At 45.4% G+C, this 17,930-nt stretch overlaps 1 protein-coding gene across 1 annotated transcript; it reads right to left on the bottom strand.

Moving 5' to 3' along the window:
* Positions 1 to 1,021: 1,021 nt before the first annotated feature.
* Positions 1,022 to 16,472, bottom strand: LOC101159555. The gene is made up of 13 exons (XM_011492437.3): positions 16,317 to 16,472; positions 15,792 to 15,994; positions 10,827 to 10,964; positions 10,625 to 10,742; positions 10,364 to 10,550; positions 6,788 to 6,914; positions 6,560 to 6,712; positions 6,073 to 6,128; positions 3,465 to 3,640; positions 2,989 to 3,389; positions 2,803 to 2,899; positions 2,118 to 2,346; positions 1,022 to 2,045 (listed from the first exon to the last, which is right to left on the bottom strand). The coding sequence occupies exons 1-13, from the start codon at positions 16,434 to 16,436 to the stop codon at positions 1,813 to 1,815; spliced, it is 2,238 nt and encodes a 745-aa protein (XP_011490739.1). The 5' UTR covers positions 16,437 to 16,472; the 3' UTR covers positions 1,022 to 1,812.
* Positions 16,473 to 17,930: the final 1,458 nt, after the last annotated feature.

The following is a 17,930-nucleotide window of genomic DNA, read 5'->3' as shown; positions in this document are numbered from 1 at the left end:
AATGTATAACTGACTATTGTAATGTTTTTGTGTATTATTCCTATTTGATTACTTGAAATAAACCATTTCAAATCAAATCAAATCTTGCCATCATTCTGGTAGAGGTTGACATTGGTTTCATCTGTCCAAAGAATGTTTTTCCAGAACTTTTTCAGATGCTTTTTAGCAAAGTCCAATCTAGCCTTCCTGTTCTTGAGGCTTCTGAGTGGCTTGCATCTTGCAGTGTTCCCTCTGGATCTACTTTCATGCAGTCTTCTTTTGATGGTAGACTTGGATATTGATCCGCCTACCTCCTGGAGAGTGTTGTTCACTTGGTTGGCTGTTGTGAACGGGTTCCTCTTCACCATGGAAATGATACTGCCATCATCCACCACTGTTGTCTTCCGTGGACGTCCAGGTCTTTTTGTGTTGCTGAGTTCACCAGTGCTTTCTTTCTTTCTCAGGATGGACCACACTGTTGATGTTGCCACTGTAGTAGTAGTAGTAGTAGTAGTTTCTGGTTTCATGGTTTTCTTCTGTTTTCTCAGCTTAATGATGGCTCCTTCCACCTGCATGGAGAGCTCCTTTGACCGCATGTTGTCAGTTCACGGCAGAATCTTCCAAATGCAGCACAAGTCCTCTAATCAACTTCAGGCCTGTTATCTGCTTCACTCATAATGACATAATAAGGGAATTGTCCACACCTGCCCATTCAATAGCATGGAAGTCATTTGCCCAATTACTTAGGAGCCCATGAAATGAAGGGATGGTGTTTAAAAAATGCTTTAGTTTTTCACATTTTTATGTAAACTTTTTGTTCAACCCATGGAATAAAAGCTGAAAGTCTGCACTTCAATGACATCTGAGTTGTTTTATTTCAAATTCCCTGTGGTAATGAACAGAAACTAAAGTAGAAAGAATGTGTCTCTGTCCAAATATTGATGGTCTGACTGTAAATATATTTATTATTATTTCTCATCTTCTAATGATCCTTTCCAGCAGCTTCAGTCTTGCATGAATATGATTAACAAAGACAAACCTGAAACAAACACACCCAGAGGCATTTTATTTTTTGTCAAGAGTCATGATAGTGCCCTCTTAAATTTATGTATAGATAAACAAAATAATCTGATATAAATAACTGTCAAATTATATGTTAAAAAGAAAGAGAGGAAACCAGAGTCCCAGCATTTAAGAGGATATCAAACCCTAAGAAGAAGTCTGGATCTCTGACTGATGGTCAGACGTTTGTTCTGTCCAGTTGTGAGAGCAACCGAACCAAAGCAGCCACATCCTGTTTTCACGTCAGCAAGATCACAACCAGGTGGTTTACTGCCTGAATTGGTGACAGGACATCAGACAGACATGTTGACGCCGACGAACGGCTCCAGGAATGTCATCCTGTCCATTTACAACACTTTGACCAGCCTGCAAAAACAACATTCTTCTAACTTCTCACCGTCTTCCCTGGTTGTCCTCACCCTCTCGTTCCATCTGACAGAAGTCATTGTTCCACCTTTTAAAGCCCTCACAGTGCTTGTAATGTTTCATAAAATGCAGGCTGACAGAAATATATATTTATAAGAGTAATGCATATATTATTGATGATCAAACTCCTCCTTCTCCTCTTCATAATAGCGCAGAGAATACAGACGTTAGTTTTTCTAACAGAGTAAGAATGAAACCTTTTTGCTTGGATCTCTCAGAGCCTTTCTAGTAGATCTGCTTGCATGAAGAAAATTCTGCTGAAGTTTAATGTCAACATTACAAATGAATTTAAGCATGTTGGGTGACGTATATGAGAAGGAGGAAGGATGAGCGTTGCTGTCGGCTTTAGGTCTGAGCGTCTTCTTGGATGAGAACTTTGCGGTCCTCTGCTGTCCTCCTCCTGCTGTAGTGACGAACGACCAAAGCCAGCAACACCAGAGACACGACAAAGGCGGTTGCAAAGACCGCTGTGGTGAGGTTGGATGAGAGGACCGCCATGGCTCCAGAACCCTGACTGCCTGACCTGGTTTCGGATCTGAGGTCAGGTCTATTCTCTGAAGCGGCTGCTGGAGGCTTCACTGTAAGACAAGAAGACACGGTTCAGCTGTCAGTCATATGGAAACACAAAGAGGGCTCATTCATCCTCTAACCTGCAGCAGGGACATCCATCCTTTTCATCTCAGGCTCCAGCATGTCTTCCGTCATGATGGGGGCTGCTGGTCTGACAAACTGCAGAGGTCCCTGGATGATGTAATGGCCGCGCGTCTCCTTGCTTAGGGCTCTTTTGCGTCGACGGAAGGGTTCATTCAAACATCCCTGAGCACATCTGGAAAAGGGATTGTTTGCCTCGCACAAGATGACGGAACAGGTGATGTAAACCTGTGAAGCACAAGTGTGTCAGATGAACCACTGCTAAAGGATCTGGCTCTGGTGTGCACGCCCACGCTGTTATTAGAGCTTTGCCAACATGAAATGAGGAAAGCTACCAAGACAGACTTCATTATTAGATCAATATTGATGAAGTCTGTGAGGCATCTATTTATTTGAGTTCACACATCATCCTGCTCAAGAGTGTACAGTCGGTCAGTGTTTAGGGCCCAGTGCAACCTGGACATGTCACGTCGAGTAGTTAGAGGTAGTAGAGTAGTAGAGTAGAGTAGTTAAATCCATATCAAATCAATAAAAAGCAACTTCACATTGGAATTGGAACTGTAGTCCTTATTTGAATGAGGCAGAGTTGTAAATTAAATACTCTTCTGGACACAAGTCCACTGCAGCACAGGCTGAGGTCCATGTAGGGATGAATATTTGACGGATAATGTCATACAAAGTTACCTGGTCAAAGTTTCCAGTGAATTTGAAGGCCTGCACTTCAAAGTTGTAAGAAGTTTGATTGGATGGGTACCTTTTAAGTGTCTCATCTTTTACACACCTGGAGACAAAACAAGTTAAAGATAAACTGTTTGCTTTTCTAAAAACTTGAAAACAAATGATAACTCCCTGTTGTTCAAGAATCCTCACCCGTTTTTGATCAGGTCATAAGAGACGCCATTGTTAGGGTTGTCGTCTGGAGTGGCTTTGCAGGACTCGACAAACACAGTCACGTTTGGGAGCTCAGAGTTTGCCTGGATTCCCATGTAAATCGTGTCCATTAGCATGACCTGCACCGGGTAGGCACTGGGCTCCACCTTGTTAGTAAAGTTATTGTCCCGGTAGATGTCGAAGGCGTAGCCAAAGCTTCCAAAACTGGACTCTGTGAAGATGTAGTCGGAGTTGTGGAGGTTGTAGTAGCTGGAGATGCTGATGGTTTTGGAAAACTCGCAGGAAAAGTCAATCTTTATGGTCCTTCTTCGGACAATGACCTCATTGGGCTGTACAAAGGAGTTGATCCGGTTTTTGAAAACCATGTTGTCCCCTTTATCCTAGTTGCAGGACAAACAAACTGTTAAAAACAAGACAGGCCTTGGAATGAACTGTTGTTTTTTATCTATGCATGCCTCGAGTTCTGTGCCGCAGGTGCTGAAGGACATGGCGCCCATGATGTGAGTGTCGTTGGACGAGAGGGAGCAAGACGGGTCAATCAACTGGAGGAAGTTGACGTCAATACCAGGCATGGAAGCTTTTTCCAGGATAATCACCATCTTGTTTGGAGAGCATTGTACTGTGGCATTGCCTGTAAGTCAAAATCATCATGACGTCATGCCATCTGGTCACTCAATGCTCCTCATCATCAGCCGGTTCTGGTTGAGGCACTGTACTTACAGCCTGCACTCATTGAGTCTCTGAATCGGTAAATCATAAGTCCTGCCGTCTTCTCTCTGACCTGTTCACCTTCTGTTTTCATGTCTGTGTCTTCATACCCTGACCACCTTTCTGCCTCCACTTTGGTTTCAGATTGAATCTTTGCCTTTTTGAACGGATCTTTGTCATGACCCCTGCTATGATGACTGAATGTTAATTCAAATGTTCGGACCTCAGCGGTCTCCCACTCAGACGTCTACCTCAAACTCACTGGATTAACCTGTCAGGTATCCTCTAAATTGACAACTGTTTCTACTAGTGAGGCCATCCCCGGCTGTTCTAAGAAGGTTATGCAATAAACTTTCTCTGTTTTCTCTTTGAGAAGCCAGCTTCATTCAGGGTTTTTAGATCTGCTCTATTTAGTTGCCTGTTAAAGGTTCAGCAGGTTCATTTAGTTGATCTTGATGCTGGTGGAGCTAAATACTACACTCCTGCTGTTTCTATAACAAAACATCAACATAAATATTGATTAGACAGGTATACGTAAGTATACATAAGTCTAACGATGCTTTTACTGTTCTGGGGCCTCATTTCTAAAACTTTGCGTAGAATTTGTGTCAGAAGTGGCGTACGGATGAAACATAGGACGTGCGTACGCACAGAAATATTCGGAGTTATAAAACCGTGCGCACGCACATCCTACGCATCTTTCCCTTAATAAATCACAACCAATTCTAAATGCAGCGCAGCTTTTGCGGCTTCATGACACGCCTATAGTTGCCCATAAATAGTCCGTGAAACGCCCACAAATGAATATTCATTGATTGGGAAATCATGGCAAACACAGAGAGGAAATCAAAAAAACGTAACTTCACTCAATGTGAAGTAGAAGTTATCGTTGGCGAGGTGGAAAAGAGGAGAAAAGTGTTGTTTGGAGGGCACAGTGTGGGCATTACTAATGCCAAAAAGGCACGTGAGCGGCAAACGGTGGCAGACGCCGTGAATGCTGCAGCCTCACAACCTCAGACCGTGGCCGAAATAAGAAAGAAAAGGTCGGACATCAAAGTCGAGGCAAAAAAACGTCTGGCGCTGCATCGCCAGAGTGTGTCCGCCACGGGTGGGGGACAGGGGACACCGGAGCTGACCCCTCTTGATGAAAGACTGGCGGCAATTATTGGGGAATCCCTTTTAAGTGGAGTGGTTACTGAGGCGTGGGGTGACACCGACGTGCCAGATGCAGCGCAAATGTAATTTCTTGTTGCTTTCTGAATGGTTGAGACATAAGCCATACATTGTTTTATCAAAAATAAAACAAACTAAAGGCATATGCATGAATACCATAATTCTGTAGCTTATGAAGAAATGTTTTACTATGAAAACAACTTTCCCCAGTGGACAATTAATACATCTCTCTCTATCTATCCATCTGTCTGTCTGTCTGCACCTCTATCTGCTCCTCCAGACGGACACACTGACGGGAATATCAGTTTTGTACATAATTTGTTCTGTTAACTATATTATTTATGAGGATGAATTGCACAACATGCCAATATTGCAGAACATATTTCACTTTTCTTTTTGCAAATATGTGTTCATTTGAATTTCTGTTGTAATTTTCGTTTGATTTTTTTGTTTGTTTCACTGCTGATCGATCAAACGGGTGTTGGTGTAGCTGTTAATTGTCAGACTTGCTTTGTGAAGTCTTCATGTTATTTCTGAGAGGCAGGATTGTCATTTTCACTTTCACGTGTTTCTTCCATCTGCCGACGGTGTCGCCGTTTCTCATTTCACCCGTTTTTGTGCGTACGCCTGGGTCAGAGCTTGCGTGGAGGACCGCACATTTTCCCGTCAAGTTTGCTTTTTATAAATCTCAACTATTGCGTAGAGAGTGGCGTACGCCTTCTTTTGTGCGTACGCAACGTTTATAAATGAGGCCCCAGGTCTTTTTTGACTTGTCAAACTTAAGGAGACAATTCTGATCTGGGTTTACTTTTTTGAAAGTTCAGGTAGTTCCAGGAATCCAAATAGATTTAATATTTGGTTCAAAGGGCAAAGAAAAAAAAGGGAGATGAGGCAAAAGTGGAGAAAAATTAGGGTTGTTCTCTCTAAAAATACATATTGTGATCACTTTAGAGCAATTTACAGGAACTTGAGAGAGATTAGACCCAACCTGTACCACTTCTCTCCAACTAGAAGGAAGCAGCACCCTAAGGACATTTAGCCTTAAGCTACATGACTGGACTAAAGTTCAAAAAAATATTTAAAAAAGGTCTTCTCATTCAAGTTCTATAATATTGGAGGGTTTTCATTTTTTATGAGCAGCAAAAGTTGTTTTTGATTATAGTCGTAGAGAATTTCACAAACCTTGAACAGTAGATGCTGAGGTTACCATGACAACAACACATCTCATCTCTGACTGCCTGCAGGACAAAACAAAGAAAGGCTGAGCTGGCAGTAATCAGAGATATGCAGCAGATTAATGGTACTTATTTCATGCTTTGGGCCATAGGTTAACCGCGACACCGCGCCCCCTGCTGGTTCATCACCGCGGTGATCAAAAATCCCACACCATCACAGCTCTAGTTTTACAGTTCAGAAATGAACAGTAAACTGAATATGAATATGAAACTGAATAAGCTTGAATATTTTTCAAAAACCAAACAACTTCCATGTGGAAGATTGTCCAATGGGATCTTCACAGAGGTAGAGAAAGAGCTGCAGCATACAGAAGCTGCAGATACTGGGATAGATGAACTTCAGGCTGAACTACCAGCTCTCATTTTCTGATTGGATGTCTGATGTGTTTGACTGAACGTTGTGTCTTTGCTGAAGAGAGTTCGGCAGGACTCACGTGTTGTTCAGTGTGTCTGCAGTGAAGCAGACTGGGACAAATCTATAGAGGTCCGAGCTCTGAGGGGTCCAGTTCAGACTCAGCTGTGCCTGGGCGCCCAGACTGACGCTTTTGTTCATGTTGAGGGGGCCGCTGACCTGGAAGTCTGTGATCCTACGAAACAAAGTGCAGTCAGTACAGTGCTTTCAGGGCCGGAGGAAGAGCTGGTCAGAAATCCAAAGTCTGTACTGAGATGTAGCCCTTGCTTCTGCGACAAGGTGGAAGGCCTTGCCCACGGCGGCGTGAAGAATGTCTCCATGTGAGGGTGTCCTGGACAGAAACGTGGGCAGCGTGCCACAGCTCGCTGCCTGGAGGACTGGAATACAAACACAGCAGCATTCAATGCTTTGGGTCAGCGTGCAGCCTCTGCTTTCACCCTCTCTTCAACGCCGTGTTGTTTTCATCTTGGTTTTCATGAGTTCAAATCCTGCTGAAATGATTTACAGCAGCTTCTCAACACTGTTTTCAGTCTGTTCAGTTCAATCTGAGCCCAATGATCAGTGGAGCAGAAAGAAGCTGGGATGTTCTGACCCAAAGGCAGAGCCGGCGTTAGCTTCCTCTAGGTTTGGGCCGTTGGTCAGTCTGATTGTGTGGCTGTGGGAGGAGCTTTAAGTCTTTAAAATGTTAACAAACGACGCAGAAGAAGAGTTTGTTCTGAAACAGTGTGGGGTATTTGGGGTGGGGTGTGTAATTGTGTTCAGTTTGTCCTGTTTCCAGCTCATTGTTTCCTGGGTTTTCTTCAATGCAGTTACTTTTCCTTCCACCTGGCAACTTATTGGCTACACCTGTGTTCACTTATGTCATCAGTCCTCCTGTGTATTTAGTCTGTGTCTTTCCTCCACTCTTTACAAGATTGTTTTGTTTGTCTACTGTAACCTCAAGCCTTGAGTATCAGTCAGTCAGTTCAGTGCAGAATTAAAGAACTTTGCTTCTGCATTCCTGCATCCTGCGTTTATGTCCGCAACAGGATCCTGACAAACACAACTTCAAACATTCCTGGTCTCTAAGGCAGAAGCCTCCAACCTTTTAAGGGAACAGACAGGTTTCTTTTCACAGACCAGTGAGTTCGAGGCCGAAGTTGGTGTCTGATTTTATCGCAAGACTCTAGTTTCCAGAAATCTGTTTCTCATATTAAAATGATTCACATTGAAAGCAGTTTTAATACAAAAATGTCTGCAGATATTTTACAGATAATGAAGATTCAATGAAACAAAGTTGTTGATTTGTTGAAGTTTGTTTCTGATTTATAAAAATGTAATAAAGGCAACATTACCATGTCTTTTTCATAGAATGCCATCATAACAATAAAAAAATCAATCCATCTATCAGTTTTTTAGTCAGTCTTGATTCGTTGTGAATTTTTCTTTAACACAGAGATGCCTCCCCGATTCCTAAATGTCCCTTCCACAAGTTTCCACAAATCAGAAACTTTATTTTATTGAATATTATTTTTCTGTAAAATATCTGCAGCTGGTTTAAACATTAAAGTGTGATGGATAAATACTACAATCTACACTATTTTCCCAAAAGTATCGGCTCACCTGCCTTGACCAACATGTGAACTGAAGTTTCGTCCCATTCCTAACCCATAGAGTTCTACATGATGTCGTCCACCTTTGCAGCTGTTCCAGCTTCAACTCTTCTGGAAAGGCTGTCCTCAAGGTTCATGAGTGTTTCTAGGAGTTTCTGACCTTTCTTTCTAAAGGTCATTGGTGAGGTCACACACTGAAGGCCTGGCTCTCAGTCTCTGCTCTAACTCCTCCCAAAGGTGTTCTATGGGGTTCAGGTCAGGACTCTGTCCAGTTCATCACTCCAGACTCTGTCCTCCATGTCTCCATGGACCTTTGACCTTTGGTCACTGCTGCTCAGTCATGTTGGAAGGGGGAGGGGCTGCTCCAAACTGATCCCTCAAGGTTGGGGTCATGGAATTGTCCAGAATGTTTTGGTATCCTGAAGCATTCAGAGTTCCTTTCACTGGAACTAAGGGGCCAAGTCCTGAAAACCAAGCCCACACCATGATTCCTCCTCCACCAAATGTCACACTCGTCCCAAATGCACCGTTGTCCTGACAACCTCCAAATCCAGACTTGTCCATCAGATTGCCAGATGGAAAAGCGTGATTCACCACTCCAGAGAAGGCGTCTCCACTGCTCAGGCGTCCAGTGGCGGCGTGATTTCCATCGCTGCATCAACGTTTTGCATTCACTTGGTGATGTGTGGATGGATGCAGCTGCTCGGCCGTGGAAACCCATGAAGCTCTCTGCGTGCTGGACTTGGGCTGATCTGAAGGTCACGTGACGTCTGGAGCTCTGCAGCAACTGACTGCAGAAAGTGGGTGACCTCTCTGACCTTCAGCATCTATGACCCCTCTCCATCAGGTCACGTGGTCGACCACTTGGAGGCTGAGCTGCTGTTGTTCCCAAACTCTTCCATGTTGTCCTGATAGAGCTGACAGCTGACTGTGGGATATTTAGGACATTTCACCACTAGATCTGCTGTACAGGTGGCTTCCTGTGACAGTTCCACGCTGGAATTCACTGAACTCCAGAGAACGGAACATTATTTCACAAACGTTTTTAGAAAGTCTGCATGTCTGAGTGACCAAGTGATTAGGACACCTGATTCTGATCACCTGGATGGCTGAGCCAGTACTTTTGGTCATATAGTGTAGAATTATATATTAACATTAATATTATAAATAGAAATCCACAGTGAACACAACCTTATTAGCAGCATATTTGTAGCATGACAGAGTCAGTGGTTGCATATTGTGGGATCAATATTCTCAATAAATCCATTTCTGGAGGAAGTCTTCTGGTTCTGTCTGTAAATAGTAAATGGATTCTTCTTTGAAGTCAAAGACTTCTCGTCTGTTTCCTCTTTGGCATATTTCTTCAAAGACATTTGCTTTTATTACCTTTAATAGCTTTGGGCTTTTAATTGAGCAGCCACTTTATGAAGGCAGTTGACTGATTTAAGACACAAGAACCTCCTTTTAGATTTCCTTCCTTTATTTTTAGCGAGCCGCTGCTATTCTCATATTCACATGCATGTAGCAGGTGAATTTAGAGAGGTGGTTCTGTCATCTTATTCTCTTTTTGTGTGGATCTGCCTCTGCAGCATGAAAAGCTGGGATTTATGAGCCCACTGTTCATTCAGAGTAGATTTCTAGGAGGTCTGAAGTCTATTTCATTTTCATCGGTTAGTTCAAAAGGGGCCCAAGTCCAAGAGGTTTGTTTTTCCAGGAAATGATTTTAATTGCATAGCTTGAAGGGAGGCTACACCAAATGATTCATACTTTACCCAGATTTAGCTCCAGTTCATAGCTTCCAAATGCTAATATGAAGCTCCTCACTTTTATCATTTCAGAGGACTAGCAAACTAAAGTCTCTGGACTTGGGCAGGGGTGCTGCCATATTGGATAACTAGTGCTGCCATCTATGGGATGAAGCTAAACCCATGCAAGAGAGGCCCAAGTCCAGGAATTTTGCACTTAATGCATTTTAAATGTCAAGCATAGTCAATACATTACAACAGACTTGGGACTTTTTGCACATAATCAGATGGTTTTTCCCTTGAAGACCATAGAATATATGTCTCCATTATAAAAGATTGTGGACTTGGGCCCCTTTTGAACTAACTGATTCAATTGTTAAAAACGATGGCAGAGTTTTACAGGGATGTTGTTTTTGAAAGATTTTCATCTCATTCACAAATCTTCATGTCTTTTTAGGATAGAATTGTCAGCAGCTCCTCTAGACTCACCCTCAATGACAAACTGCAGCTTAACACTGCAAAGAGGCGCTGCGTTTGCATCAGAGCCGGTCCGAACCGCAGAGGTCCCATCTCTGTAGGTCAGAGTGATGTTTTTGGAGGAGAAGTCCTCCACCATCACCTCAAACACGTGCACGCCAGCCTGGACCTGGCCTGTGCTTTGCAGTGTGCATGCAGCCTGGGAGCAGATGGAGATACAGGTGATGAGGAGGAGCACCCTCAGTCAGTCAGTCGTCTGACAGGTGACGTTACCTCATCCAGAGTGATGTTGGTCGGGGCACTGGCTCCATCAGCAAAGCGGCACCTCACTTTATCTCCGTCTGGATCATGCGCCAGGAGACGGACTCTGGTGAAACAGTTCTGAGGAATTCTGCCAAGAAACATGAGGAGTTTCTTTAAGCTGCTGCATATCTTCAGAGCATGTTTGGATTTTTCAGAAAGGCTTGTGTTGTACCGTAGAGAGGACACAGTGGTAGTCACAGGGCAGCGGTTGATGGCGTGGGAGTCCGATCGGGTTCCCAGGTCCAGCTCGGCCTGGGTGGTCCAGTTGGTTTTTCCCTCAGCATTAGCTGTCCAGCAGCAGCCTGAGACACTGAAACACACAAGAACCTCCATCTAAATGACTGTCCCACATTCGGTTGTGGTTTTACCTAAAACCAGGAGAATTACACATTCATTGAGAGTTTAGTTCATTTACAGTAGGAACAAACAGATCAGTACAGGTAACTTTCATCTGTTGCTCCTAAAACATTTAAGTCCCTTTAGCTGTAAACCTGAGGTCATGAAATTTGTTCTTCACATTTGACCCATCCCCTGGGGGAGCGGGGAGCCGTGCACACAAGTACGCTCAGGAACCGTTTGGTGGTTTAACCCCCCAGTCCAACCCCTCAATGCCGAATGTCAAGCTTGGAGGCATTGGGTCCCATTTTTAGAGACTTTGGTTTAGCTCAGCTGTGGGTTTGAACTCATAACCTTCCAGACTCAAGACAGACACTCCACTACCAGGCCACTGAGCCATTTTCGTAAGAATGTAAACACAATCATGACTAAACAAAAGCAGCAAGTACAATATATGACAGGCTCCAGTACCAAAAGACACTGTCAAGTATATTTACTCCAGTAATTGAAATAGTTCCTCATTTCTGAGTCACAGCAGCGGCCTGGTCCACAGTCTGATCCCCGTGGAATCACGCTAACCGGACTTTCCTTTCTGCTTCTCCCTCAGAAGTCGACACAGCAAGTCCTCCCAATCAGACTCATCGTCTGCTTTCAGGTTTATGCAGATGCCCTTCCTGACCCAACCCTGACCCGACTCTGACCCGACTCTGACCCAACCCTGACCCGACACTGATCCGACTCTGACACGACCCTGACCTGACTCTGACACGACCCTGACCCGACTCTGACCCGACACTGACCCAACCCTGACCCGACACTGATCCGACTCTGACACGACCCTGACCTGACTCTGACACGACCCTGACCCGACTCTGACACGACCCTGACCCGACTCTGACCCAACCCTGACCCGACTCTGACCCAACCCTGACCCGACTCTGACCCGACTCTGACCCAACCCTGACCCGACTCTGACCCAACCCTGACCCGACTCTGACCCAACCCTGACCCGACTCTGACCTGACTCTGACACGACCCTGACCAAACCCTGACCCGACACTGATCCGACTCTGACACGACCCTGACCTGACTCTGACACGACCCTGACCCGACTCTGACACGACCCTGACCCGACTCTGACCCGACTCTGACCCAACCCTGACCCGACACTTATCCGACTCTGACACGACCCTGACCTGACTCTGACACGACACTGATCCGACCCTGACACGACCCTGACCTGACTCTGACACGACCCTGACCCGACTCTGACACGACCCTGACCCGACTCTGACACGACCCTGACCCGACTCTGACACGACCCTGACCCGACTCTGACACGACCCTGACCCGACTCTGACCCAACCCTGACCCGACTCTGACCCAACCCTGACCCGACTCTGACACGACCCTGACCCGACTCTGACCCGACTCTGACACGACCCTGACCCGACTCTGACACGACCCAGACTCGACTCTGACACGACCCTGACCCGACTCTGACCCGACTCTGACACGACCCTGACCCGACTCTGACCCGATACTGACCCGACACTGATCCGACTCCGTTCCAACCATGAACCGACTCTGACTTGACTGTGAGACGACACTGATCCGACTCCGTTCCAACCATGAACCGACTCTGACTTGACTGTGACACGACTCTGACCCGACTCTGAATAGACCATGACCCGACTCTGACCCGACTATGACCCGACTCTGACACGACCCTGACCCGACTCTGACCCGATACTGACCCGACACTGATCCGACTCCGTTCCAACCATGAACCGACTCTGACTTGACTGTGACACGACTCTGACCCGACACTGATCCGACTCCGTTCCAACCATGAACCGACTCTGACTTGACTGTGACACGACTCTGACCCGACACTGACCCGACTCTGACCCGACTCTGACACGACCCTGACCCGAATCTGACCCGACGCTGACACGACCCTGACCCGACTCTGACCCGATACTGACCCGACACTGATCCGACTCCGTTCCAACCATGAACCGACTCTGACTTGACTGTGACACGACACTGATCCGACTCCGTTCCAACCATGAACCGACTCTGACTTGACTGTGACACGACTCTGACCCGACTCTGAATAGACCATGACCCGACTCTGACCCGACTATGACCCAAAATCCTGACCCGACTCTGAATAGACCATGACCCGACTCTGACCCGACTCTGACCCAAAATCCTGACCCGATTCTGACCCGACTCCGTTCCAACCATGAACCGACTATGACCCGATTCTGACACGACTCTGACCCGACTCTGAATAAACCATGACCAGACTCTGACCCAAAATCCTGACCCGACTCTGACCCGACACTGATCCGACTCCGTTCCAACCATGAACCGACTCTTACCCGACTCTGAATAGACCATGACCCGACTCTGACCCAAAATCCTGACCCGACTCTGAACCGACTCTGACCCGACTCTGACCCGACTCCGTTCCAACCATGAACCGACTCTGACCCGACTCTGAATAGACCATGAATCGACTCTGACCCGACTCTGACCCAAAATCCTGACCCGACTCTGACCCGACTCTGACCTGACTCCGTTCCAACCCTGAACCGACTCTGACTTGACTCTGACATGACTCTGACCCGACCCTGACCCAACTCTGACCGGACCCTGACCAGATCTAGACCGGACCCTGACCCGCCACTGCCCCGATTCTGACCTGACTCCGTTCCAACCCTGAACCGACTCTGACTAGACTCTGACCCGACTCTGACACAACCCTGACATGACTCTGACCGAACCCTGACCAGATCTAGACCACCCTGACCAGATCTAGACCAGACCCTGACCCGCCCCCGACCCGCCCCTGACCCGACTCTGACCTGACTCCGTTCCAACCCTAACCCGACTCTGACTTGACTCTGACCAAACCCTGACCCCACTCTGACGCAACCCTGACACGACTCTGACCTGCCCCTGACTGGACTCTGACTGGACTCTGACTGGACGCTGACCCGATTTGAATAAAGAAATACTCAGAAATGTAATTTTGAGCTTAATTTCTTTTTTTTTAACTTGTCCAACAGCTGAGCAGACAGATGAGAGCTGAAGGCCTCTTCTGTTGGACATATTTTACTTTTACAATAGTGGTTCTGGATCGTCTGACACAGGAAATGTATATTTGAATAAACTCCTTTTGTAATTTAGACTGATCTTTTTTGATATTGATTACATTTGTCTCCTGTTTTTATGTTGTTGGACCAGATGGAAAAGAGGAAGAGGAAAGAAGGGAGGCATGTTGGAGACCGGGGGCTTAATGTTCTTCTTATATGACCTCCGTCATATAAGCTATATGAACATGTTAGAAACACATTTTCTGCGGAGTGGGTCTTTAACAGAAAAAGAAACTAAACAGCAGCAGGTCTCTAAAACACTATGAACATTTCAGCTGAAGCCCCCGGAGACTCTCTGAGCCTGTAGGCATGTTTGTGTGAGCCAGAACACTCCTGAGGAGCAGTCACATGACAGATTGGCATTTACCGAAGACAAATGTGTCAGCGAGGAAGATGATAGTTATTGTTTTCTCTTATTGTTCTTTAAATCCTCCTCATTAAGTGAGGCATTGGAACCAGTTCTCCCACAGCACGAAACACGCCATCGGCTGCAAATCCAAAGCAGATTGACGGGTGGAGCATTTTCTTCCCCTCCGTTCACATGGAAAGCAGCAGAGAAACTGATGCTTTTGTCATTATGCACATGTTTGTCTGCAGCCAATCAGGCGGATGGCAGACTTCTAGCCTCAGAGTCCAAATGCCCCCCAGCAGAGCTGCACCCACCTCAGAAATGCAGGAATTTGTTCCTGCTGTCAGTCAAACTGCCAGTCCCACCCTGTTCATTGTTAAACAGTCTGTCTAATTTGCAATTGCAATTTTTTTAGTATTAATCACGCACATTATTCCGATGTTGGAGTTCAGAGGTTTTCACTTTCACAAATCGACTTTCCAGTCAAACCGTCTGTTGCTTCGTAATAAATTGGTTTCATCCAGGATGACAGAGGGATCTTTACCTGCATCATTGTAGAAGGAACAGCAGCACCTGTTCATTTCATTTCCAAATGTTTGCATTTGAAATCAGAGTCAGGATGAATCGGAAAAGCCAACTTCTCAAAAACTCTAACGAAGAAAAAAGTCTCTAAACTCGGCCATTCTTCAACCAATTCTTCCTCTGAGTTTGGGAGGAGTTATGAGAGTTTTTGGAGTTTTGAGAAAAACAAGAAAATTCAAAGTTTTTAGAAGACCTACATCTGAACCATTTCTTCAAAAAAGTGTTCAGTCAGGTAATTACTTTAGGTAATGTAACAGTAATTACATTAGGTAAGAAAAAAGAACTGAAAATAGTTCATGTTTTTGGCTTTTAAATTTCTTCAATGTTAAGAATACAAATGAGGCACATGTTGGACTTCTTAACGTCTCATAATTCACTAAGTTTGTTTCTTTATTAAGTTTAAAGATAGATTTAAAAAAGATGTTTAAGATAAACAATAAAGAGAGATAAATATCAAACAGTTTTGACCAGATGAAGTGAAAACGATCCTGTTTCTGAATATTAAAGTACTTTAAAACTAATTAAGATGGAAAACCCAAAGTTTATGGAAAATGCATTTTCAGTCAGCAGCAACACATTGTCAGACTCTTCTGAAGTTCAAAATTTTTCAAACTTTAAGCTATGCAATGTTTTATTTCTTTTTTATGTCCTTTCAGTGCTCACGGTGGAAAAAGTCCGACTAAGGCCGCGGCTCGGCGCTTACCTTAAACTCAGAGAGGTTTGATTGGCAAAGACGGTGGCGCTCTTGTAGCCTTCGGTCTGGCAGGACCGGTTCTGACCAGTACTGGTTCTGTCTGTCTCCTGGATCAGCACCGCATCAACGCCAACACAAGCTCCATCCACACAGCGGAGGGACGACTGGTTGGTGCAGTGGCCTCTGCCGTTCTGCCTGTGGTAGAAGGTCACCTGCAGGGTTGAGGTCAAAACAGAATGAGGAGGAACTCTGGCCTCAGGTTGGTGGGTTGGCCACAGGAAAAGAGGTCTACTTTAACATTCATGGATATTTTTTCATTGTGACTTTAAAGCATCTTATTGTTTTGTTTCAGCTTTTAATAATTTTTCATAAAAAGGTTTTATAGACAGAGGAACTGGACTCTATGGGGGTGTGCTAAACACCTCTTCACATCTGATGTGTGAGAAAACAGTCTCAGTAAACAGAAACCCAGCAGGTGACCCATCACCTTTTGTCTTGATCAAGCCTTGGTAATTCTTTCATGAAGGACCGTACCTGGACTGTTCCATCTTTATTCACCCGAGGCTTCTGGAAATTGATGCTGTCTCCGTAGAACTGGGCTGAACTCGTCCCCAAAACTGCGATCAACAGCAGCAAAGCGGCGCCTGGCTCCATGTTGTCGTCCTCGGTCTGTTCTTGGCAAAGTCTGCACCGTCACCTTTCTGACAGAGCTGGAGGGGGCGGCTCCCCCACAACAGGTCCAACCAGATTAACATCAATGGAATTTGCTCTTGAATGGCAGCGCAGCAGCAAAGTGATGCAACGGCAGGTTGGAGGAACGATCTTGGAAGACAGGGTTTGATCCCAGACTGTGGAGACGTGGGACTTCCGCTTCATGACTCTGCATTAACAATGACCTCCGATGATGACACGCCTCATCGTCCAGGAAGGGAGAAACAACCCCACACCATCACACTACCTCCACCAGAGGAAGTTCTCCATCCAAGCTACAGACATTTTCACACTTGTTGAGAAAAATGTTTTCCTTTATGTGCATGCCCCAGTTGGTGTTGGCACAATCAGGAGCAATGCATCACACTTATCCCATAATGCATCTCGACCAATCAACCTGTCCCTGTAACTGTGGTGCATTCAAATACAACAGGATAAATGTTTGTCAGAATATTTTTTCCTGGGAACCAAATATTTTTGTGGGAACGAATTCTTTTATTTTTTTTTTTACCCATGTCAGATCCTGGGCTCCCCAGTTTGCTCCTTGCTGCAAGCAACACGCTGAAAAAAAGTTTGGGACTTTTGAGCCTCATTGAATCTTTTTGTACGTTTGGAAAACTGGGTCCGATCTGACAGCATTTCTTTACGGTCCATTTTCAGAAACGTTTCCTGACAACACTTTAATCTGATCCTGATCCCACCCACACAGGAGGATTCTGGTTGGCTTTGTAGACATGAGGAAATGGTCTGCTTGTAGTCTGTTCTGGATAGTCAGGGAACAAAGCCGCCGGTCAAAGAAGTCCTGCAAAAGTTGACTGTTGATCAGCAGAAGATGACCAGTGGAACCTTAGTGCTGAAGGAGGACCTGGGGTGTTGTTTTCTAGGACTGTTCTTGGCCTCCTCTGAACTCTGAACCTCAGTTCTGAGATGCTATGTGGCTCAAGATTAGTTTTAGAAAAAAAACTGTTTGAAGAGCCCACTTCAGAGGAGTGATCTTTCCATGTGTCCTTTAATTGTATGATTCTGGTCACTGTGACTCTTATTTACCAGAGATAGTCCTGAATAGAAACAGCTTTTAGTCTGTTGTCGGCCATTAGTCAGACATGCCCTGAAGCTGTGATGTGGTTAAAAAGGCATCAGCTGGCTGTGTTTTACATCTAAAGATCTCAACATCCCAGATTCCATGTTGCCACTTGATTTTAAGCGAAGCTGAAGTCGTGTCAGAACCTTCATGTGTGCAAGGAATGGTTGCAGCTGGGTAGACCTTCACAACACCAACCTCTCTGTTGTTGTCCACCATAGGCCTTCGTGACACACAAGGTTCTCCTTTCCACTCTCTGAGCTGCAGAGAAGGTGTTTGGGACAGTACTAACAGAGGTGGTTGTTTCCAACGGTTCACTGTGAACCATGAACCCTACAGGAGGTCCAGGCGACACT

The sequence above is a fragment of the Oryzias latipes genome, chromosome 3 (genome assembly GCF_002234675.1).
Source record: "Oryzias latipes chromosome 3, ASM223467v1".
NCBI classification, from domain to species: domain Eukaryota; kingdom Metazoa; phylum Chordata; class Actinopteri; order Beloniformes; family Adrianichthyidae; genus Oryzias; species Oryzias latipes.
This window is presented reverse-complemented; position numbering and strand designations above follow the sequence as displayed.

Excerpts from the sequence above, each read along its gene's own strand:
- LOC101159555 (XM_011492437.3), bottom strand. The coding sequence starts at position 16,436 with ATGGAGCCAGGCGCCGCTTTGCTGCTGTTGATCGCAGTTTTGGGGACG. Across the intron at positions 3,390-3,464 it reads CCTGCGGCACAGAACTCGAG|GATAAAGGGGACAACATGGT; the intron begins GCATGCATAGAT and ends TCCTGCAACTAG. Across the intron at positions 2,347-2,802 it reads TCACTGGAAACTTTGACCAG|GTTTACATCACCTGTTCCGT; the intron begins GTAACTTTGTAT and ends TGTGCTTCACAG.